Genomic DNA, 22,540 nt, shown 5'->3' with positions numbered 1-22,540 from the left:
ACGGAAAAGACGCAGGGGAGGGAAAAGAAAACTGCGCCGCCCGGGAATCGAACCCGGGTCGCAAGAATGGGAATCTTGCATGATACCACTACACCAGCGGCGCGGCCGGTACAGCCTGCGCCCCGCCGCCCCTCGGCCCCAGCGCCCGCGGGGACCCGGGCCCGGCGCTGCCGCTCCCCCGCCGCGCACCCCCTCAAAGGGCAAATGAGGCTTGGCGCAGACACCCCAGGGAAAAAGGGCCGAGGGGGGACCCCCACCCGCCCTTTCCGCGACAGCTGTCACTGGTGATGGAGGTCCGGAGGGATCCATCTGGAGCACGAGGATTAGGGGTTCAGCCCTTCCGAGCATGGAAAAGCTCAGGGATGCGCCAACAAGCGCTTAGAAACCCCTGGCAGGTCCGGGGGGGAAACTGAGGCACAGCCTCCAGCACGTTACAGGGCGGGTGACAGCCAGTGGTGACATCCCGTGGGTCAGGGTTGTCTTTAGGCACAGTAACAGGGTTCGGGGTGACAGCGGTGGATGCACACTCCACGCGAGCCTGGCACCCACCACGGTCAGGCGCTGCTGGGCTTTTATGGGAGGTACCCTCCTACACCCCTCCTTCCTTAGCCACTACCGGGGCAACGTGGCGGAAAGGCAAAGGTCACCCTCGTGGGGTGGCTTTGCAGCCCCTGGAGCCTCGCAATGCCCCAGTGCGTTTGTCACACGCTCTCTCCCCAAAGGTCTGGGTGCTGTCGCCAGCCGCAGGGGCGGCCGGTGGACACTGGGGGGTAGCCGGGGACCGGCTCGGGGTCGTGTCCTGGGTCTGCAGCTCCTGCCACGTGGGGACACCTTAGCGGGACCTCCCACTCCAAAGGTCACCGTGCTGGCCACCCTGGTCCCTGCGCTGGCCATGGGATGTGCAGCTCAGGGCTGTTCACAGCGCTGTCCCGGCGGGGGTGGCACCTCAGTCCCTGCCTCTGCACCCCTTCATTTTTCCCTGCCTGGGTCCTCTGTGTCCCAGGAATGACCCCTGTCTGTCCCGTGTGTGTGCCGTGGCTCCAGTGTCCTGTCTCCTGAATGTCCCGTGCAGGTCCCCTCCGAGTTCCCCGTGACTGCCGTGTCCCCTGCGTGCCTGTGACATCTTGTGTCCCACGTGCCCGCTGTGCCCTCTCCCCTACTTCAGCCCCGCATGGTCCAATGTCCCTTCCGTGCATTCTGTGCGTCCTGTGCGAATCCTGTGTCTCCCACGTCCCACATGTCCGCTCTGTGTCCCACGAAAGTCCCACATGTGCTCCCAGCCTGTGCTCTGCTTGTCTCCAGCGTGTGTTCCCGCATCCCGTGTGTCCCCATTAATCCCCACGCGCGCCCCCGATGTATCCCGCGCGTGTCCCCTATGCGTCCCCACAACCCAGACATGTCTCTTGCACAGCACATATGTGTCGCATGTGTCCCGGCACGCGTCCCACGCGTCCCCCTGACCTGTCCGGCTCGCGTCCCCCGCGCCCCCGAGCGCTGGGCGCAGTCTGCGCGCCCCCCCCGCGCTCCGCGCGTTCCCTTTAAGCGCGGGGGCGTGTCGGAGCGGGGGGGCCGCCCGGCCCTGCCCGCCTAAGGCCCCGGAGAGGGGCACTTGCGGCACTCGAGAGGGGCGGCGGGGCCGTGGGCCGGGGCCCGCAGGATGTACACGCTGACGCGAGGCCCCAGCAAGCTCGCCACGCAGCGCCGCACAGGTACCGGGGGGCGCGGGGCCGGGGGCGCGGGGCTCCGCGCCGCCCCCGCCGCCCCCTGACGCCCCGCGCTCCCCGCAGGTCCCACGCAGCAGGCGGTGGAGAGCAGCAAGCTGGGCGAGCTGCGGGGGCGACCCCAGCCCGGGCAGTGGCCCCCCGCCAGGTGAGCCCCGCGCCGCCTTGACCTTGGGAGGGGAGCGGCGCTGGGGCGGCCGGGCGTGACCTTGGGAAGGCGAACGGGACGGCTGGGCCGCCCGGCGGGACGCGGGACGGGGAGCCGGGGTCTCCGCTCGGTGCCGCTCGCCCCGGGGGTCTCGGCGGTGCTTGTGGCCGCACGCGTCCCGCGGAGCTCTGTGCACGCGTGCCGTGGGCCGCCCCGCGTGGGGACACCCCGGAGGGGCTGCCCCTCCTCCTTCCCGCGGGCCACCCCCAAAAATCGTGGGGAGTGGGAGCGGTGGGGTCACGCCAAGGAGGGAGCGCGGGGGGGTCCCGGCGCGGGGCAGAGCCGGGCCGGGCTTGCCCGGCCCCTCCGCGGACGGCCCCGATTGCACGAACCGGGCGGCGGGGCCAGCGCCGGTCCCGCCCGCCTTGGCCGCGCCGCGGGGGCCGCGGAGCCCGCGCCGAGCCGGTGTTCCCCTCTGCCCCAAAAGCCGGGGTGACACTTTGTGGTGAATTCCAGTGTCCCGCAGCAATACCTGGAGCTGCTGGCGGGGTGCTGTGGGGTATTCCAGTGGCTGGGAGGTGGTGATGGGATCCCTAGGGAGACCATTTCCCGACTGGAGGGCTGGAGTCACAGCACACCCAGGCAGGGTAGTGGGACCCCACTGGTTCTGCACGTCCTCTCCAGCTCCCCCCTACCCACCCAGTTCCTCTCCTTCCCAGGATCCCCGGAATTCACTGGGGTGGCTTCTGCCACACTTGCCCTCCTCCTGCCTGCCCAGTGCCCCTGGCTGTGGGGGCTTGAGGGTCACTGCCCTCCCCAGCCTCTGCCTGCAGATCTGCAGAAGCTGCCTGCTCCCAATCTTTCCTGCCCTCCAAACCCACTCCTAGGGCCCCTTAGACTTTGCCCCGTGAGGAACGTGGCTGTTGCAAACGTGTCCTGTCCTAGAGCTGGGCAGAAAAGCCGAAATACTGGAGTTTGCATTGAACATGCTCCCAGGTCTCATCCTAAGTCTTGCCTTTGGCTCTGGTGGGTGTTGCTGCATCCAGTCAGGGAGTGGTTGAAGTGCCCCTCACTGGAGGGGATCCCAGCTCTGAGGAAGCCTGAACTGCTCCCACTTTTCAGAGTGTAACATCCCAGTCCTGGGGCACCTGGTGTGCCCCATGCTGGGGCCAGAGCTGTTCCAGTGAACCTGGGTGCTTGATGTGCAGAGGATGGCACATCCCCTGTCCAGTACCTGACTGGATTTCACTTCCATTTCCTGATATTCCTGCAATTTTGGTGGCAGATTCTTTATCTTTGGGACTGCACTTGGTGCTAGATTGGAGGATGGGTGGGAGATGGGCAGCTGGTGCTTTTCCCCAGGAGCTCCCCTTGCACCCCTCCTGTCCCTGGGGGCTGGGTCCCTTTCCATCCCAGTTCCTTGGGGATGGGGCTGGGTGACTGCAGCTGTGGGTGAGTGTGTTCACCATGGGGCAGCCCAGGACACCTGAACCGCCTCACTTCTCGCTGGGGTGAGCAGAGCTGCCTGTGCCCTCACACCGTCCCCCCTCCTTCCTTCCCTCTCTCCACAGCCCAGCACAGAAACTCGTCTTCAACAGAGTGAATGGCAAGAGGCCCCCACTGCTGCTGCAGCAGATCTCAGCCCCTGAAGAATGTTACACCCTGGCCCACGAGGAGAATGTCCGCTTTGTCTATGAAGGTGAGGGCAGAGGGTCCCTGGGGCAGCACCCGGGGGAGCTGGAGCAGATGGAGCCCTTCCCCAGCACCTACACCGTGCTGGGGACATCGGTGGCAGGCAAGGAGTCCTCAGCCTGGGGACTTGCCCTCCTTTGCTCCGCCTCCTGCTCCTGTCCAGCAGCCCCCACCCTGGGAGCCCTGTCCCAAACCCACCAGTGCTCGTTCCCCCTCCCCAGCCTGGCAGCAGGTAGAGCAGCAGCTGGACGGCAGCCGGAGCGGGGAGAGCGCCTGCGGCCCCGTGCAGTACGTGGAGAAAACCCCCAACCCCGGACTCCAAGGTAAGTGGGCAGTGCTTGTGGCACTTTGGGGTGCATCAGGCTCGGGGTGCAGTGAGTGGCTGTGGGCTCGGCCTGCACCTGAACAGGGCTGTGGTGGAAGGAGGAGGAGGATTCCAGTGCTGGATGTGCCAGAGGGGCTGGTTGGGTCTGTCCTGATGGTGCTGAGGTCACTCTGGGCGTGCTGGGGGGAGACAGCTGTCCCCAGGCGCTGTGGTGGGGATGTCCCACTGCATCCCTTGGATGGTCCTCTGTGCTGCTGACTCCTCTGGGCTTCAGGCCTTCTCCTGCCATCAAGGGGTTCAGCATCATGCTGGAGAGAGAGGAGCTGCCCGTGGGAATCTGCTTCTCCTGGGGCCAGCAGGACCCATTGGGCTTGGGGACAACACTTTTCTGGTGGCACCTGGAGTCAGCAGCCTGCAGGCTCTCACAGCGGCTGAGAGCTCCCCAAGGAAGAGAATGTCCCTGTAGACCCAGTCTGGCCTTTTGAGGACATGGCACAAGGATGGAGGAGACCTGGGGGTGTCATTAGATTGGAGATCAGGGAAAGGTTCTTCCCCCATAGCGTGGTGGGGCATTGAACATGCACCCCAGGGAATGGGCACAGCCCCGAGGCTGCCAGAGCTCCAGGAGCATTTGGACAAAGCTGTCAGGCCCAGAGTGGGATTGTTGGGGTGTCTGTGCATGGCCAGGAGCTGGACTGGATGATCCCTCTGGGTCCCTTCCAGCTCAGGATATTCTGTGATTCCATGGTTATTTTTTCTGGGGTTTGGAAGGGAGCACACCGAGCTCTGCTCCTGCTCCAGCTGGTCCCCTCTCTCCCTTCCTTCTTTTACAGACTTCGTTCCAATCGACCTGGAGGAGTGGTGGGCACAGCAATTTCTGGCCAAAATCGAGAACGGCTCATAAAAGGGAAGAAAAGGTGGTTTTTTTATAAGAGAAACGAAGCTGCGAGCACCTGCTGACAGCCCAGCATCAGTGGCGTTTTTGAACCACGTTTTTAAGAGGCCCAAAGTGGAGAGAGCCAGCCCCGAGGCACCGGACCACAGCCATGCCCGGCCCCGCGCCCTCCCCGTGCCCGGCACAGGAGCAGCGTGCAGCCCCAGCCAGGATTCCTTAAGTGCCAGTTCTCGGACTGCTGCAGCTCCTGCAGCCTCCAGCTCCAGGGACACTGCGGTGCCACGCTGGGGACGAGGGAGCCGCTCCCCCTGCAGCCAAGGGAGGACAGGGGGTTGCTGTAGCAGGACCGCCCGACAATAAAGCGCTGAAACTGCCCGTGGAGATGCGCTCGTGGGACGGGGATGAGGGAAGCAGGGCCTGCAGCATCCTGTCCCCTGGAGAGGGGATGCTCCCAGCTGACTCGTGGCTCAGTGGGAACCTGGTTTCTGTGGATTCAAGGGCTTGGAGCTTCTCTTCCTTGCAGCTGCATCCTTGCTCCAATGCTGCCTCATCTCCCAGGGCTCAGCCAGGGGCTGGTGCTGTCTTAGGTGATGTTTGGGATTGGGGGCGTGGGGCATATGGGCATCTGCAAGGGGGGCTGAGCACCCTGGCTGTGCTCCAGAGCTGGGCTGCAGCATGGAGCTGGGCAAAGCTGCAGGAATGGGAGTGCCAGGGCCAGCTGCCCACTGCCATGGAGGCCAAAAGGCTCCAGGTCTCCCCCTCACCTGTGGTTGTTTGGAAGGGCTGAGAGAGGATAGTTGTGGCTGCCTGAGGTAAAAAGAATAGGGACCCCAACTTCTGCTTCTGCAAAAAAAACTCCTCAGCTGATGGGCTTTTCCAAGCCACACTGACCTTTTCTAGTTCTGGTTTTGTAAGACACCCCTCTACCCCCATGTCCTTCTCCCCAAGCAGAGAGCAGGAGGCCAGCACAGGGTGAATAGTCTGAATCCAAAGGAGGCCAGGAAACACCCACTGGAAAAAAAAATCATCTTTATTATTCCTATGGTGGGAATAACAACCACACTGCAGCCAGGGGGGAGTAGAAGCTGCCCAGGAGCTGTGTTGCTTCTCCCACCTGGGAGGCCAGAGCAGTGCCAGCAGCAGCTGTGCCCTGGCACCTGCCCATGGAGCACTCCTGGTCCTGCTCCCTGCCCCAGGCGGGCACACCTGGCACTGTGGCTGTGACTGAAATCAGGAGCAGCACCACGCACAGCCTGCAGTGCCTGCCTCTGACAGGCAGGGTGGTACAGCCCCCTGGGACAGGGAAGTGCTGCTTCCAGAACACTTCCTTCACTTAGGCCAGGGTGGCCCCAAAGTGATGGAGGGCTGGGGCCATGGACTCTCCCAGCAGCTCTGCCCTGGCATCGGGGGCAGTGTGGGGTTACCCTGCCTCCATGTCCCCACCCAGCACCAAGCCTTCCAGGGGGCACCAGAGCCAGCAGGACATGGACTGTCGCTGCTGTGCTCAGGCCACTGCCAGCCTGTGGCAATTTTGCATCTCACCCCCTGAAACCTCCACATTCCCACTGTTCCCCCGCCCAGGAAAAGCCTGTGAGGATCTACTACATCCTGCTGTACTTCCCTTTCCAGAAAACACTTACTGGGAGTTTCAGCGCTTCAGCTACCCTCCCAGAAAAAAGCATCCTCCCTTTTTCTTCCCTCCCTGGAAAGTCACTGCTGCTGTGATTGCCCCCTGCATGGTGCCCTGGCAGTGGCTGGTTCTGCTGCCCACCAGGATGCTCCCAGGGTGCAATCCCTCCCTGCCAGCAACTCCAAAGGACTCCAAGGTGTCTAAGCAGGCCATTCACCTGCTGGCTGCTGACTAATAAAAACACACATCTTTAAGATCCAGGGAAATTCTTAGTAACATGATGCACCATTGTTCTGAACAACAACATTAGGCAAAGGGAGAAATGGAACAGGAATAAATGAGTCAGTCACAAGGAAAAAAATGAAAACCCAACCCAAAAATACAACCCAACCCCTGACAATGCAATCACTGGGAGGGAATCAGCCCCCCTTGCCATAAATATTAATTATGTGCAATTGTGTGTAGTACTATAGTGCAAATAGCTCTGCATTGATCATGGGGCAGCTCCCAAGGGGCTGCCCCAGGTGACACAGGGACTAGTTAAGGACAGACAAGAATCAACACAGATTTCCAACAAACAAACAAACAAAAAAAAACCCCAACCCAGCCACTGGGAAACTCCCAAAAGGAGTTGCCTCCTCCAACTGGGCCCAGGCAGGACTGGGCAATGCTGGTGCCCAGCAGTGTCCTGGAGCCAGGCAGGGGCAGGACAGGGCCTTTGCTCCCTGCCTGCTGCTGGCACAGCCTGGTGGGGGCAGAGGGGATGAGGAGGGGAATGCAGGACAGATATGGTCAGGTTGGAGCTGTGTGGGGTGTAAAGAGGTGAGCTCAGCAGGACACGGGCACAGCGAGGGCATCGCTGGCTACAAACTGGTCCTGTGGCTGCACTGCACAGTGTAGGGCAGTGCTGCTGGCAGAACGCCTGCATGGGCACAACACTGAGGCCAGCAGCATCCCTGGGCACCCTGTGACACTTCATACCCATCCTACAGAGCACAGCAGAGACTCTGCAGCACCTCTCACCCCACCCACAGGGACCTCGTGGCACCTCTCACCCGTCCCTGCAGTGCCCTGGGCGCCCCTCACTGCCTCCAGCTCTGGCTCCCCAGCCGTGCCCATCACGTGCTGCTCCTGGGGCTGAGCTCTGGGCATTGCTCCACTGCTACCTCTCACCCAGTGCCAGCTCCTGGCACCACAGCTCCCCTTGCACAGTGGGGCCAGAGCCAGCTCCTCGGGCCAGGCTTGGCAAGCAGGCAGGAGGAGACAGTTTTCCCTAGCACTTAAAGGAGACAGAGCCTCCTCTTTCCCATGCCAGGCAGGTGCCAGACAGGAGCTGAGCTGTGCCCCCTGGCTGGACACAAAGTGCTCCCAGGGGCAATCCCAGCACATCCTGCTGCCCCAAGGACGGTTTGGATCTGAGCTATGTGACAGCCTCCTGCTAAACCACGAGCAACCACCAAACAAGACAGGGACATGCGGGTGAGGAGCACGGGGCAGCATCTGCTGGGTGTGAGCGATGGGCAGGGAAGAGGGGAGCAGAGGGGATCCTGCCCCTCCTCTGCCAGCCCAAGTGCAAAGCCCCTCTCCACCCATCCACCTCTCCTGGCTTTTTGGGTGGATTTTTTTTGCTGTGTGGATGGAAGAAGGTTGGAGAGTGGCAGTGTCACATGCACACACACACGCACACCCACGCACGCCCAGCGCTGCTGTGCTGGCAGCGGCAGGAGGCTGCCATCCTCTCACCCCTCCTGGAAAGGTTTACATTGATACAGTATTTAAGACACTCCGATATATAAATTACTGTCTCTATATATACTATGTATAGGCTGAGGGCCAGTCCGTGACCAAGGGCACTGGGGGCTCATTTCCCTCTGTCCTCTGTGTAGTGCTGGAAGCGAGTGAAGCTCATGAAGACCTGCTCCAGGGAGATCTGGCTCACCGAGTAGTCCTCCAAGCGGTACTTCTCTTTGGCTTTCTCCAGGGCCCCAAAGACCTGCAAGGGAGGGCAGGGACATGAGGCAGCATGGCTCAGTGTGGGGGGACTCCTGGGACCACAGGGGGAGCCCCGGGCCCTGACAGGGAACACCCTGCTGTGACAGGGAAAGCAGAGAAAGCTTTTTTCGCCAGGGAGACCCAGGAAAATGACACCTTCCCTGGCAGGAGTATCTGACACCATTTAAAAACATATGCTATGGATATGATTGTTTTACACATTTATAAGTGATAAATGCATACATATATACAAATACATACATATATATATATATGTGTATATATGTATTTATATATATGCACACACATCTGGGTTTGAATTCCTGCCCAAGGTTTCTGCTAACACTATATATAAAAATATTTATATAATATAGAAATAACACTTAGGATACTATATACACTATACATAACTATCTGTATCTGCATACACACCATTTTTATATACATATATATATAATATACATATTTATAAACTCACTCTCTTCTAGTTTTTATATAATCCTATACATAATTCTAATATAATCTGTATACTATGTACTCTCTCTATATCTACTCTACAGACTATATTGCATACTTGATATATATACTCCAGAGTATATATGTATAGAGTATTACCAATACCGTACTGAGTATACGTGTTGTACATATACAATATACAGTATATGATATACACTACATCCAGTGCATGCAATATACATATATATATATATAAAAATATATATACTCAGACACTGCATATGAAAACTATCTATATACTTTGAATATCTCTATAGTATACATGTATTTACATACAGATAATGTACATATGGACAGTATATACAGAGAGATATACTAGGAATACTCTATACACAACTCTGTATACTGTATGCAGAGGGTTACATACTGTATCTGTACTGTGGGTTTTTATCGGTGTCCCTGGGCTAGGACCCCTCAGGATCAGTGGCTGGGGAAAGCCACTGCCCACAGCCCCGGTGGGGCCACACTGCAGCACTGCCAGGGGGTTCCTGGGGCTGAGGGGCAGGAGCAGGGAGGTGTCAGCACGGGGAAGTCGTGCCCACCCATGCCACATTCCCACAGCGTAACGCAGCGCGGGGAGGATGCACCACCGAAAGCAAAGCACCAAGAGCATGGGAAGGGGCAGGAGAAGGGTTCCCAGTGCCCCCCTACCTGTGCCCAGCTGAGGTTCTTGTTGGTTAAGTGGTAATGCACCATGCCCTGGTGCTCGTGCTTCAGGACACTGCCTGGGGAATCGAGCAGGGAGAGGCTCTGTGTTAGGGAAGGTGCTGAAGTTCACACCCAGCACCCTGCCCCTGCTCCGGGGCCAACCACTCCAGAAGCTCACGGTACCTGGGAAAGTCTTCTCCACGAAGGCCTTGAAGGCCTGCAGCTCACCCTCCTCCTCACTCCGGGTTTTGGCCAGCAAGGTGTATCCACTACCAAACTTGCTTTTGAGGTGCTGGGGGCTGCCCAGGCACTTGAACTGCCCATTCACCATGATGGCCAATCGTGTGCACAACGCCTCGCACTCCTCCATGCTGCAGGAAGGAGAGGACTCATTCAGAGAATCCCAGAATGGTTTGGGTTGGAAGGAACCTTAAAGCTCATCTCGTTCCACCCCCTGCCATGGGCAGGGACACCTTCCACTAGAACAGGCTTCTCCAAACCCAGTCCAGCATGCCCCCAGAGATGGGGCAGCCTCTGGGGGCTTCTCTGGGCATGTAAGCACCAGGACACAAGCAGAAGCTTCTGGGAAGCAGCTGGAGGTGTGTTCCCTTCTCTCTGGATTCTTTGAGGAGGGAGATTTGGGTAAAGCCAGCCACTGGCTGCAGGTGGTGCATGCCCACCCACCAGGCCCTGGAGGTGTGTCCCATCCCTTGGATCCCACCACTCTCCCTGATCTCTCATGCCAAACCCTGCCCAGCCAAGTGTCACCTGTGGGAGGTGAAGATGATGGATTTGCCACACTCTCGTGTCCGTGTCACTGCGTCCCAGAGCAAGCGCCGGGCCACGGGGTCCATGCCAGTGGAGGGCTCGTCCAGGAAGATCACGGGGGGGCCACCAATGAGGGCAATGCCAGCACTCAGCTTCCGCTTGTTCCCACCACTGCAGAGCAATCACAGAATCATCAATGACCTGCGAGATCATCAAGTTCAACCTTCAGCTGAAAACGGGAGCGAGGAACGGCGCCAGAGAGCCAACACGAGCCCAGGGAGCACCAGGCAAGGGGAGAGACAGCGCTCTGCCCACGCCTGCTCTCACCTGTAGGTCCTGATGAGCTTGTCGGCGTGCGGCTCCAGGAGCAGCCCGCGCAGCATGTTCTCCACACAGCTGCCAATGTAGCGCTCGGGGATGCCGCGCAGCCGCGCGTACATGCTCAGCGTCTCGCGCCCCGTCATGTGCTCCAGGAGGGCGTCGAACTGCGGGCAGTACCCGATCCGCTGCTGCACCTGGGGCCGGGAGGAGCGCACCGCAGTCAGCCCACGGGCAGGTCTCTGAGCCAGGGGTGCCTGCGCACCCACGGGCCTTGCTGCTCCTTTCTGAGGTTTGCTCAGTGACGGCAGCTCTGAAACCATGGGTGGAATCAGAGGGCAATGCCCCCTGGAGCAGCTGGGCTGACAGGGACGGACAGATGTGTCTCTGGACAGTAACTGGGTGGGCTCACAATGCCTCTGCCAAGCTGGTTCCTCACTGTGAGGGACCATTCTGGGGTTCCCAGGCTCTCAGGAGAAGGAAAGAGCTAGAGGGCTTGTACGTCCCTCATGTCCTGCTCACTTCCAGGGACAAGAGCATGAAAGAAGGCAGTTTCAGGGAAGGAAGCAATTTGGGGCATGCTCTCAAGGAATGTTCTTCATGTCTGACCTTGTCTGGGATCCCCATTCACTTAATAATTGGACTTGATGGTCTTTGTGGGTCCCTTCCAAATCAGAATGATCTGTGAAATCTGGGACAGTGGTAGAGCAAGGACTGGACGAAAAGCCTAACCCCTGGTCATCTCTTCCTCTTCCAAAGGGAGTGGGCAATTCCCAGCAAGGAGACCCCTAGCAGAGGTCTGGAAAGGTTTGATACACTCATTTTAGAGACCATCCTCTAAATATTTTCCACATTTCCAACTACGGAGGTAAAACCCTTTGATGAAGGGTTTGCTACCCTCACCAGGTTTGGCCTCCATTTGTACCACATCTGTAATCCCAGTGGAGAGGAGACTGCTTCCACATGGCCAGAAAATGGAGAGCTGACCCAGCCAAGGACACAATGATCCTGGGATATTGTCTCTGCATCTGGAACTTCAACCATGTCCTCTTAGGGGCACTTGCAAGGTGGCTCAGCCCAGCCAAACACAGGATGGTCTGCAATACCACTCTCACCCCCGCAGCCTTGGGTACCTTCTTGATGTTGGCCAGAATGCTGTGGCCATCCACAAAGGCGTCCCCCGATGTGATGCTCTCGTCACCCGTCAGCATCTTGAAGGTGGTGGTTTTGCCCGCTCCGTTGAAGCCAAGGAGACCAAAGCATTCCCCTTTGCTGACAGCCAAGGAGATCCTGTCCACTGCCAGCAGGGACTCCCGGCTGTCGTAGACCTGGAGGAGACCACACACGAGCCACATGTCACTGCCCGATGGCCGATGGCACGGCAAGGCAGGCGGCGGCGTTGCCAGCCCCGAGAGGACACGGCTCAGATGGCAGCAGGATGCTCAGCTCATCTCGCCTCACCTTGGTGAGCTCCTTGATGACCAGAGGGCTGCTGAGAGACGACAGCAGTTCTGGTGGTGACTCCAAAACCTTCTTCCTCTCATCTGCCACGTCCCTGTCCTCTGGCAGCACAGACACCCTGTTCAGCAGAGCCACCTGAACACAGGGGGAAGACACACGCTGTGTCACCTGGCTGCTGGGGGATGAAGGGGTTCCTCCAGTGTGCCCAACCCTAAAAGGATCCATCCCTTCCATCAACTACCTCTGGAGATGCCTCACTCCCTTTGCCAATCCATATACTTAACAGGATTGGCTCCTCCAAGCTCCAGGGATGCTCCCTGGGAAGATGATTTAGGTGATGAGGGCCTGTCTCCAGCTCACAGGGACTCCTGGGCTGGGTTTGGAGGGCACAGCTCCCTCCCACGTGCTTCACTCACCCATTTCCGCCGCCTACAGATGCCACAGACCAGAGTTCTCAGTCTCCAGAGAAGGTTTGTCTCAATCAGGAAGAGGAGGAAGAGGAAGGAGAAACCCTGGATGGCCAAGGAAGTCAGGTACCGCCCAATCCCAGGGGTCTCCCAGGAAAAGTAGTTCATCTGGTAACTGATATCTGAGGAAAGATAGAACAAAATCAACTCCAGGATCAATCCACACTTTGGGGAGGGGCAGATAGACTCCAGAGGAAGCTGTGAACCCAAAGCTTTGCCAGGCTTATCTTCATCCCACACTGGCTCCCTGCCCACAGCTCTTTCCAATGCTTCCCACAGGAGGATTTGGGTCTGGAGGGGATCTGGCAGAAGATGCCCAGTGGAGGAAGGCAGAGGACTCCAATCTTGGGATTGCAACTTCTTTACTCTTCTGTGCATCTTCCACTAGCCCACATTTTTCCTCCAAATCATAATAAGGTGATCCAGTTAAAGAACTTTTTCCTATGTATGTCCTAATATGCTGCCCAGGTTTTGCTCTAAAATGGTACCTGCAGCTACTGCCCAGGCAGAGGCCCCATGACACTGCCCAGTTCCACCATCCACCCCACACAACCCCCCAGTGATGCTGTGGGGGGTGGCCAGGTGAGGACAGAGACTCACTGAAGGCCTTGCAGATGAAGATGGCTTCAACAGAGGAGGTGCAGAACTGAATGAACTCGTAGTTCTGGTAGAAATCACTGATGCACTGGCCCAAGCAGTAATTGGGTAAGACCAGAAAAACTTTATCCAGGGTTTTGGAGAGGTCCACCAAGCCCAGCTCTGAAAGAGATGGATCAATGAATTAGAGACTGCTGGTTTGCGAGAAAAAACCCTGACACCTGAAAAACCCTGAAGTTTAGAGGGAAACCAAACATATTTTGTCACATTTAATGGGTGAGAATGGAGTGTTGTAGTGTTTTATGGCTATTGTGGGACCAGCCCTGGGGTGAGAGAGCCTCCTGGGGGCTGGACCTTGTTGGTGATGGCTGGGCAGGTACAGAGGGAGTGACCCACCTGGGATGCTCATGATGGTGACGGCGAGGAAGGTGGCGGTGCCGGAGAGGATGTTGAAGATGGTCAGACGGGTGTAGGCTGTGGCTGCCACTGAGAAGAAGAAGCTGAGGAGGTACATGAGGGGGATGATGGCCCAGCCATAAAGGAGGAAGATCAGCATCACATCAACAAGGTGGCTGTCTTGGGTGAAGGCTTGCACGTTGAAGGCTTGGAATATCACCTGGGGCACAGCAACGTGGGGAGAAGGCACATTTGGCTTGACCTTAGGCGATGTCTCCTTGTCCCAGTGGCCCAGGGTAATATCAGCACTGCACTGACCCAGACAGCCCCTCATGGATGGGTCCTACCAGCAGCCCATGGCTGTCCCCAGGGGAGGCCCTTTCTGCAGACTGGGATGCAGAAGGGCAGATCTGGGGAATTGCTCTCAGAGATCCCATGGATTTAACATTTTCTAGTCCCAACAGCTAAGTGTTCAGCTGCCAGAGGACATTGCCCCAGCTGGCTGGCCATGGTCCAGCTCCCAGCAGGACCAAGGGACAGCTTTCTTGCTGTCCTTTCTACACAGACATTGACAGTGGCCTTGTCCTCCTCCCTGCACCCACACACTCCAGAGGAGCAGCACTCAGCACTCCCACCAACAGGGAAGGCACTGGGGTGCCAGGAGTGACTCACCAACATGAGAGCACAAGGGATGAGGAAGTTGATGATGTCCCAGAGCAGGGCAGAAAGCCAGAAGTTGACCACGTAAACGCCGCTGACGAACTGGACGTGCTTGGCCTTGATGGCGCGCTCGCTGACCAGCAGCAGCGCGAAGGTGCTGGCCAGCGAGGCCATGCCATAGAGCAGGTTGATAGCAATGGCAAACCCAGTCTGGCCTCTGTGGGGACAGGGGGACACGTTAGGGCAGGGACACCTCAGCAAAGCAATGCTGAGGCTACACAGGGACAACACAGAATCATAGAATAGTCTGTTAGATGGGACCCACAGGGATCATCCAGCCCAGCTCCTGGCCCTGCACAGACACCCCAACAATCCCACCCTGGGCATCCCTGAGAGTGTTGTCCAAATGCTTCTGGAGCTCTGGCAGCCTCGGGGCCATGCCCATTCCCTGGGGAGCCTGGGCAGTGCCCCAGCACACTCTGAGGGAAGAACCTTTTCTTAATTTCCAGCCTAACCCTCCCCTGGCACAGCTCCAGCCATTCCTTCGGGTCCTGTCTCTGGTCACAGAGAGCAGAGATCTGCACCTGCCCTTCTGCTGCCACTCTTGAGAAAGCTGTGGCCAGCACACCCACACTGGGCTTCCTTAAGAGGCTACTCCATACCAACATGCTGAAGAAACACTCAAGGGAGACAATCATCCCCCAGGCACAGCCCACCCTGCACACCACAGATCTCCATGCTGCCTTGGTGAGGTCCCAGACATGGCCCCTCTGCTCTAGGTGAGGTTCAGAGGCCCTGGATGTGGGGTTTTGTGAAGAGCATGGCCACATGGCCTCCCCTACTATGAGCACCTGGGAAAAACTAACCCCAGCCAGTATCTTGAGGGGAAGAGCCAACCCCTGAGATGTGCACGGGGTGACGTGGCTGCCAGGCTCAGCAGGAAAGTAATCTCCACAGCTTTGCTCCCCTGACCTCCTGAGTGCAATCACAGCTACATTTGGGTTGGAGAAGCTCCAGCCTGGCTTCTTCACTGACCCCAGCACAACCAAGCCAACCTGCACCCACAGGAGCCCCAGCGGGAAAGCGAGTCCTGTGCCATCACCACACGTACTCCATGAGCTGGTCCTTGGCCTTCTCGGTGATGTTGCGGGGCTGGGGGTAGTTGGTGACGGTGATGGAGGCGTTGGGGCCTGCCAGCACCCTGAGGACGGCGTTGTCAGCCAGCATGAGGGCGGTGGCCGGGGAGTGGTAAGCCTGGTTGTTGAAGAGCGCCGTGACCAGCGTGCGGTTCCCCGCGCCCTCGAAGGAGGCAGCTGCAATGTAGTGCTCGTTGAAGGCCCCTCCTTCCTCGGAGGCTCGGGAGATGAGGTACTCCTCCAGCCCACCTGCCAAACACCACCGCTGTTACCGGCGGGCTCCATCACACCACTGCTAACTGAGGCCAACTGGAAAAGACCCCAAGCAGACTCAGCCCTGGTGGCCCACCCTAGTCCTGATCACAGAAACACAGATCCATAGAATCTCCTGCGTTGGAAAGGACCCACAAAGATCATCGAGTCCGACTTCTGGTCTTGCATAGGGCATGGTGGCAACAATGTCACCGTGTGCCTGAGAGCATTGTCCAAAGCTCCTTGAGCTCTGGGAGCACTGGGGCTGTGACCATTCCCTGGGGAGCCTGTTCCAGTGGCCACAAACATGGGGTTATGGAGAAGACAGCTCTGCTCAGGTGAGGAGAGGTCCTGCCAATGATGTGACACTCCCACGTAGGAAAGAAAAGCATCAGAGAGGCCGCAGCTGGGACCTAAACCACCCACACCAGTGGACCCTTGGACATCCCACCAGGTACCACCTGCTCCAGGGGTGCTCCCTGAGCCCTCACCCAGCACCTCCAGTGGCGACTGACGCTGGGCATCCAGCAGCTCTGAGTACTGCTCCGCCAGCCTCTGCGGCAGCCCCGCGGCGCCCGACACCGAGAAAGGCACGATGGTCTGGCCGTAGGGCTCCAGCGTCAGCCGCAGCTGGGACGAGTCCCGCGGGCCCGGGAAGGTCTTGGCCACGATGAGGGCAAAGGCAGTGAAGATCAGAGGCACGAGGAACTGCGCTGCCACCATCTTCCAGTTGCGCCAGCTGTACATGGCCCGCTTCATGAACATGGCGTAGAACTGCTGGCAGCACAGGTAGAACTGCGAGGGGAGAGGCCGGGTCATGGTGAGCCCTGCCAGCTGTGGACACGTCACCCCAGGCAGCTGATGTGGAAGATGACCCCAAACCACCGCCATCCTTTATGCACCTGCCAGCCTGCAGCAGAGCCTGCTCTCCAGCTAAGCCTATAAAGGGATTAGCAGGGCAGCTGCCCAGCTCCAGCTCATCCAACTCCATGGCTTCTGAACGAGTCACAGTCACTTTGAGATCTCAGGTGTTAAAAGCAGCTTTGGCCATGACCTTTACCTTCCTCCACCTCCCAGCAGCTGAGGCTCCCAAACAGGATTACTACAGGGCAGGTGTCAGCCAGAACAACCGGGTGAGCACCTGCAAGTGCCCAGCCCAGCTCCTGCAAACACCTTCTGTGCTTTTCAAGCCCAGCAACATCCTCCTCCCCCTCTGCCTCTGAGAGGTGCCCTTGAGAAGACAAGAGATATTGATCACCGGTGCTGAGGCAGCGGGGCATGAAGGGCTGCCAGGGAACTGGAACACAAGCCCAGTGAGGGAAGGAAGATGGATTTTCTCATCTTCCTTCTGGAAAACCCCAGTGATGGAAAAACAGCAGGTGGAAAACCGCTTTAGATCGCCTAGAAGAGCAACTCAGATTCCAAGATTAACAGGAAGAGTAACCCCACCAACCCTAAAAATCATTTGTCCTAACAATGCAGATTCCAACTTGAACTTTCAATTTGACGTTCTAAACCACATGCAACAAGAGCAACCCTGGGGGAGGCTCCAGCTGGTAACCCTACTTCAAGCCCCTCCCTTCACATGTCCTGTCCCTGCTCCTGCTGCACCGACCCCCCAGCACTCACCCCGGTGTTGAGCTTGATGCTGGAGCAGTCCTCGGTAATGAGCGCGCCGCTGTCGTCCGTCATGTCCGTCATGCCACTCAGGCTGCTGGAGTCATCCATGGCCCAGTCGTTGGAGCGTCTCTCATGCTGGTACTGCAGAGCAGGCAGCTGGATGGCCTGGATATCCATGCTGGAGTCCACAAGCTTCCCAACCCTGTGCCAAAGGGAAAGCAGGTCATGAAACAGATCCAGGCACGATACAGCTGTTCTGAGCTGGGGAAGCCAAAGCCAAGAGACCAAAGTCAACAAGTGTCCCAGAGAGCTGTGCTGGACATCACCAAAGCACACGGGCACTGGTCACCCCTTCACCCACCTGAGGAACACCTCCTCCATGGTGGTGACCGAGGCGCCGTAGCTGGCGATGCCCAGCTCCTCCCGCCTCTGCTCCAGCTCCGTGAACAGGGCCTCAAACCTGAGCGGAGAAGGGAGACGTCAGACACCGACACTCGTGGGAGGGGGCACTCAGGGGTAAAGACCCTTTGGGCATCAGTCTTGCAGCTGGCTGGAGTCTTGCATCCAACCCCAGGGCGACCTGTGGCATTGAGTACACCCCTGTCCCCAAGGGCAGATTCTGAGCTCCACTGGCTGTTTGTTCTTGCCTCAGCTATCACAGAATCATGAAACACAAAGGGGTTTGAGTTTGGAATGGACCTTACCAACCATCTCATTCCACCCCCTACCATGGGCAGGGACACCTTCCACCATCCCAGGGTGGTCCAAATCATATCCAGCCTGGCCTTGGGCACTGCCAGGGATCCAGGGGCAGCCACACCTTCTCAGGGCACCCTGTGCCAGGGCCTGCCCACCCTCACAGGGAACAATTCCTTCCCAATATCCCATCCATCCCTACCCTCTGGCAGTGGGAAGCCATTCCCCTTGTCCCAAGTCTGTCCCCAGCTCTCCTGGAGCCCCTTTAGGCCCTGCAAGGGGCTCTGAGCTCTCTCTGGAGCCTCCTCTTCTCCAGGTGAGCATCCCCAGCTCTCCCAGCCTGGGTCCAAAACAGAGGGGCTCCAGTTCTTGGAGCACCTCTGTGGCCTCCCTGGACTTGTTCCAGGAGCTCCACATCCTCCTGCTGGTGCCTCCAGGAGCAGGAGGGAGCACTGCAGGAGGGGTCTCACGAGAACAGAGCAGGAGACAATCAGCTCCCCTGACCTCCTGGGTCCATAGATCTGATTTCAGAGACAGAACATCCTGCCTCGTGTGTGCCACCCTCAGCACTACAGGAGGAACTGAATCCCATTTTCCATGAGCAATGCTGATGCACGGAGCAGCTCCCCTTTCCAGCAAGCCTGTGAGGCAGTGTGTGGAGACAAGGGGACCCCGCAGGGAGGGGCAGCAGAGGACAATGCCATTACCTGTGTGTGCTCTCCTTGGGCAGGATGAAGGACAGCTCTGCCCCAGCATTGCTCTCCATAGTGGCGTTGGGCACGTACTGGCAGATGAGGCGGGAGATCTCCCCCAGGTTGCAGTAGGGCTCCTTCACCATCACCATGTGATATCCTGCCCCTGGGGGGAGCCACAAGAGAAGGCAGAGGAGGGTCAATCCCAGCCCAGCCCAGCCCGGGCAGGGGGCTGGAACAGAGAGGGATGCACAGGCACCGCTTTGCACCAGACACGATGCAAGAGCAAATGTGGGGATGGGCCCCAGGAGAGGCTGAACAGCAGGAAGGGGAGCAACCAGCCATCAGGCAAGGAGCAATGGATCCCCTCCCTGCTCTCTGTACCCCTCCTGCTCCTCCCTGGCAAGGAGAAGACACGGAGCACAGCCTGCTCTGCTCCCGTACCGTATTTGCGCTTGAGGAAGAGCGAGGAGCCGCAGCACTGCAGCTCGCCCTTGGCCATGATGGCTATGCGGTCCCCCAGCAGGTCTGCCTCGTCCATGAAGTGAGTGGTCAGCAGGATGGTTCTGTTGCTCCTCTGCTGCTGCAGAAGATCCCACGTGGCTCTGCGGGAGGCTGGGTCCATCCCCGACGTCGGCTCATCCAGCATCACCACCTGCACTCAGGAGATGGGAGCAGGTCAGAAAGGGTTGGGGGAGGCCCAGCAGCACAGGAGGGGACAACCTCAGGACCCAGGAGGAGCCTTGGCCTCACAGCAATGATCTGGGGTGAGTAGCTATGAGACAGCAGAGCCTCAGGGCATGACCCTCAGAGTGGCAGTGTTCCTGCCCACTCCCCACTGTCCTTGCTTCTCCCACTGGCTCACTGCAAACGAGGAACAGCCTCAGAGCCACACCAAGGACTGGCACTGGTCCCAGTACGAGGTGAGCCAGCAAAGCCACCTGCCTTGGAGTCCCCGATGAGGGCGATGCCGATGGACAGCTTGCGCTTCATGCCCCCGGAGAGAGCCTTGGTCAGGGAGCGGCGCTTGTCCTCCAGGCTGAGGATCCTCAGGATGTGGTTGATCTCCTCAGGACACTTGGAGGCTGGGTATCCCTTCAGCTGCCAGACAGGGGAAGGGAGGGATGAGCCCACCTGCAGGGCTGCCAAACCCCACCACACTCCCTGCTCCACACACAGACGGGAAAGGGGGAAAGCAGGAATGGACTCCTGCCCGTGCCTGCAGGAGCTGGCACAGCTGGTGGGGCTGTTCCATGGAGTTGTGCTGTCTGAGACCCTCCACTCCTCCACCAACCTGCAGATGAGGTGGGAAGAGGATGCAAGGACTGCTCTGCTTATGGAATCACAGAATAGTTCGGGTTGGAAGGGTCCTTTATGATCATTTAGGCCAACTGCCCTGGCGTGAGCAGGGACACCTTCCACTAGCCCAGGGTGCTCCAAGCCCTGTGCAACCTGGCCTTGGACACTTCCAGGGATCCAGGGGCAGCCACAGCTTCTCTGGGCACCCTGTGCCAGGGCCTCAGCACCCTCACATGGAAGAATTTCTTCTGTACATCCCATTTAACCCTGCCCTCTCTCAGTGTGAAACCATTCCCCGTTGTCTTGTCATTCCAGGCCCTTGTCCAAAATCCCTCTCCTGGAACCCCTGCAGTCACTGCAAGAGGCTCCAAGGTCACCCTGGAGCCAGGTGAACACCCCCAGCTCTCCCAGCCTGACTACAGAGGTGTTCCACCCTCTGACCATTTTTGGACCCACTTGATATATCTCAGCACACTTCCCCACCTCCAGGAGCCCAGGTGCCTCCCCCAGGGCTGTCCCCTTGCTCGGTGCCAGGCTCACCCCTGCATAGAAGTGGAGGTGCTCTTCCACTGTCATGTTGTCGAAGAGGACGTCGTGCTGGGGACACAGCCCCAGGCTGCGGCGGATCAGGACCATGTCCTGGGAGATCTCGTAGCCATTGATGTAGGCCTGCCCGCCCGTCGGGGAGTGCAGACCTGTGGGAGAGGAACACAGCTGCTCAGGGTGACCCCCGTGGCAAAGAGCCACTGGAAATGTGGAGGGTCCTGATGAGCATCCCCCCCCAAACCAGCTTTTGCCAAAAAACAGAGCAAGTCTGTCTCGTGCTCAGGCTGGGGTACAACAGCTTCCTCCTGTCTGCAGGACAGGCTGCAGGGCACCCACAGGTGGGAACTGGGCCAACAGTGCAGAAAGGAGAGGAACAGGCAGGTCAAACATGGCTCTGAGCTGTGCAGAGAGCCAGGCAGGGCCAGGGCAGAGTTCCAGGAATGTCCCGTGAGCCCCCTGAGCTGCCAGGAGCAGCTCAGAGCAATAGAGAACAGAAGAGGACCATCAAAGGTCACTGTGTCCCTCGTGCCAAAATAGGCATCCTGGAGCCCAGCAGATCAAGAATGACAAACACCAGTTCCACCTTATCTGTGTTATCATGGCAAAGCCTACAGAGAGCAATCCTACAGCAGTTTCAGTCTCTTCTCACAGCTCTCCAGAACAAAACCTGTCTGTCATTTCACTCACTGTCTGATCCCACTCTTGTGGAGGAATGAGCAGAGATCCCCCATGCTCCTTCCATCTCCCTCTCACTACTCTGGCACTCCTAGCCAATGGCTTGGGAAACTGAAGGTGCTCCAAGGAAGATCAAAAACACCTCCCTGCCCTCAGAGGCAGGGTCTGGCTCTTCTTCGAGGGTAAAGCCATCAGTTTCTGCAGCAGAAGACTCCTACCTGTGAGCATGGACAGAGTGGTGGTCTTCCCAGCACCGTTGTGTCCCAACAGGACAGTGATCTGCCCTTCATACATGTTCACTGTCAAGTCCTTCACTGCCTCTTTTGTCTTGTTTCCCACTCTGAAGACCTGTGGAGATCAAGTCCATGAGTTGGTGCTGCACACAGGCAAGTGCCTCAGCCCCACCCAGCAGGCAAAGCCTGGGATGCTCACAGGGTGTTACCAGGAGACAACAGGTCTAATTCAGGTTAAACTCAGATGTCAACAAGTTAAATACTGATGTCACTGCCCCTCTAAGGATGCAGCACTTCATCCACCACAAATGCAGCCAGCTCTGGGGAAGAGCCATACCCAGCCCCAGGGCAGCACAGGATACAGAAGCTGCCTTCAGGCAACAGATTTTACAAAACAAACATTATGGTGTGTTTGTGCCCTGCTGGGCAGTCAGTACCTTGGACAGGTGCTTTATTTTGATGCCTGACACGAGGTCAGCTGGTTCCTCCTCAATGTACTGACTCTTCAGGGCTTTCTCGGGATCCTCCTCCTCCTCCTTCTCTTTCCCCACAACAGTCCTGGGCCGCCCACACCAGTACGAGGGCTGAAGGAGGAAGGGAGAGACAGAAATCAGGCACAGCCAGAGCCCATCTCTTCATCCCACCCTTGGCTTCCCTCCTCCTCCCACAGACACCTCCCCAGGATCTCTCAGACCGCTCTCCTTGGCCTGGGAATTACCAACCAGAACATCTTCAGCAGGCAGGGCTGACACAATGGAACAGCTCTCCTGCTGCCCTCCTGCCTTCCCCCATCTCTCCCTTACAGCACGACTGCCTGTGATTACACAGCAGCTTTTCCCCATCTTCATCTCCATGGAAAAAATTCCACTGAGAAGTAAAATCACTCAGACAGAATCATCCTGCCCAGGAGAGCCCATGGATGATCACCCCCTCCAAAACCCCTGAGAAACACTAAATACAGCCTGGGGTGCAGCTGCTGCAGTTACAGCCCCTTTGACATGGCTCTCTAGGAATGAAACTGAGTGTTTGGGACCTTAAATCCCAGCAGGAATAATAATTCAATAACTCCTGGATGCAAAATCAGTTTTTGTCAATGGCTGCATCTCTGTTTCCCTGGTCTGACTGCAAGAGGGAGTGGGATGCTGGAGTGGAGCCAC

At 58.1% G+C, this 22,540-nt stretch overlaps 2 protein-coding genes and 1 non-coding gene across 3 annotated transcripts in view; 1 reads left to right on the top strand and 2 right to left on the bottom strand.

The window, feature by feature from the left end:
• Nucleotides 1-32: 32 nt before the first annotated feature.
• TRNAG-CCC (transfer RNA glycine (anticodon CCC)) lies at nucleotides 33-103 on the bottom strand. Its single transcript has one exon. It is a non-coding gene; the product is annotated as a tRNA-Gly (tRNA).
• A 1,448-nt stretch (nucleotides 104-1,551) lies between these two features.
• On the top strand, nucleotides 1,552-4,794 carry MCRIP2 (MAPK regulated corepressor interacting protein 2). Its single transcript, XM_064389813.1, has 5 exons — nucleotides 1,552-1,709; nucleotides 1,788-1,869; nucleotides 3,441-3,568; nucleotides 3,783-3,884; nucleotides 4,720-4,794. The coding sequence occupies exons 1-5, from the start codon at nucleotides 1,658-1,660 to the stop codon at nucleotides 4,788-4,790; spliced, it is 435 nt and encodes a 144-aa protein (XP_064245883.1). The 5' UTR covers nucleotides 1,552-1,657; the 3' UTR covers nucleotides 4,791-4,794.
• Nucleotides 4,795-8,202: 3,408 nt separating this feature from the next.
• The window catches only part of ABCA3 (ATP binding cassette subfamily A member 3), a 29,434-nt gene continuing 15,096 nt past the window's right edge, over nucleotides 8,203-22,540 (bottom strand). Inside the window, exons 11-31 of the mRNA XM_064389812.1 lie at nucleotides 21,821-21,967; nucleotides 21,369-21,498; nucleotides 20,470-20,624; nucleotides 19,576-19,731; nucleotides 19,075-19,285; nucleotides 18,646-18,796; nucleotides 17,604-17,702; nucleotides 17,252-17,444; nucleotides 16,114-16,417; nucleotides 15,346-15,619; nucleotides 14,247-14,451; nucleotides 13,575-13,794; nucleotides 13,182-13,340; nucleotides 12,531-12,703; nucleotides 12,115-12,249; nucleotides 11,787-11,981; nucleotides 10,663-10,850; nucleotides 10,336-10,506; nucleotides 9,751-9,938; nucleotides 9,571-9,644; nucleotides 8,203-8,404 (exon numbers count right to left, since the gene is read on the bottom strand). Of these exons, the coding sequence (XP_064245882.1) occupies nucleotides 8,273-8,404; nucleotides 9,571-9,644; nucleotides 9,751-9,938; nucleotides 10,336-10,506; nucleotides 10,663-10,850; nucleotides 11,787-11,981; nucleotides 12,115-12,249; nucleotides 12,531-12,703; nucleotides 13,182-13,340; nucleotides 13,575-13,794; nucleotides 14,247-14,451; nucleotides 15,346-15,619; nucleotides 16,114-16,417; nucleotides 17,252-17,444; nucleotides 17,604-17,702; nucleotides 18,646-18,796; nucleotides 19,075-19,285; nucleotides 19,576-19,731; nucleotides 20,470-20,624; nucleotides 21,369-21,498; nucleotides 21,821-21,967 (3,660 nt within the window). The 3' untranslated portion in view covers nucleotides 8,203-8,272. The remainder of the gene's footprint in view (nucleotides 8,405-9,570; nucleotides 9,645-9,750; nucleotides 9,939-10,335; nucleotides 10,507-10,662; nucleotides 10,851-11,786; nucleotides 11,982-12,114; nucleotides 12,250-12,530; nucleotides 12,704-13,181; nucleotides 13,341-13,574; nucleotides 13,795-14,246; nucleotides 14,452-15,345; nucleotides 15,620-16,113; nucleotides 16,418-17,251; nucleotides 17,445-17,603; nucleotides 17,703-18,645; nucleotides 18,797-19,074; nucleotides 19,286-19,575; nucleotides 19,732-20,469; nucleotides 20,625-21,368; nucleotides 21,499-21,820; nucleotides 21,968-22,540) is intronic.

The sequence above is a fragment of the Passer domesticus genome, chromosome 15, assembly GCF_036417665.1.
Source record: "Passer domesticus isolate bPasDom1 chromosome 15, bPasDom1.hap1, whole genome shotgun sequence".
In the NCBI taxonomy this organism is placed as follows: Eukaryota; Metazoa; Chordata; class Aves; order Passeriformes; family Passeridae; genus Passer; species Passer domesticus.
This window is presented reverse-complemented; position numbering and strand designations above follow the sequence as displayed.

Excerpts from the sequence above, each read along its gene's own strand:
- MCRIP2 (XM_064389813.1), top strand. The coding sequence starts at position 1,658 with ATGTACACGCTGACGCGAGGCCCCAGCAAGCTCGCCACGCAGCGCCGC. Across the intron at positions 1,710-1,787 it reads CGCCACGCAGCGCCGCACAG|GTCCCACGCAGCAGGCGGTG; the intron begins GTACCGGGGGGC and ends CGCTCCCCGCAG. Across the intron at positions 3,569-3,782 it reads TGTCCGCTTTGTCTATGAAG|CCTGGCAGCAGGTAGAGCAG; the intron begins GTGAGGGCAGAG and ends CCCCCTCCCCAG.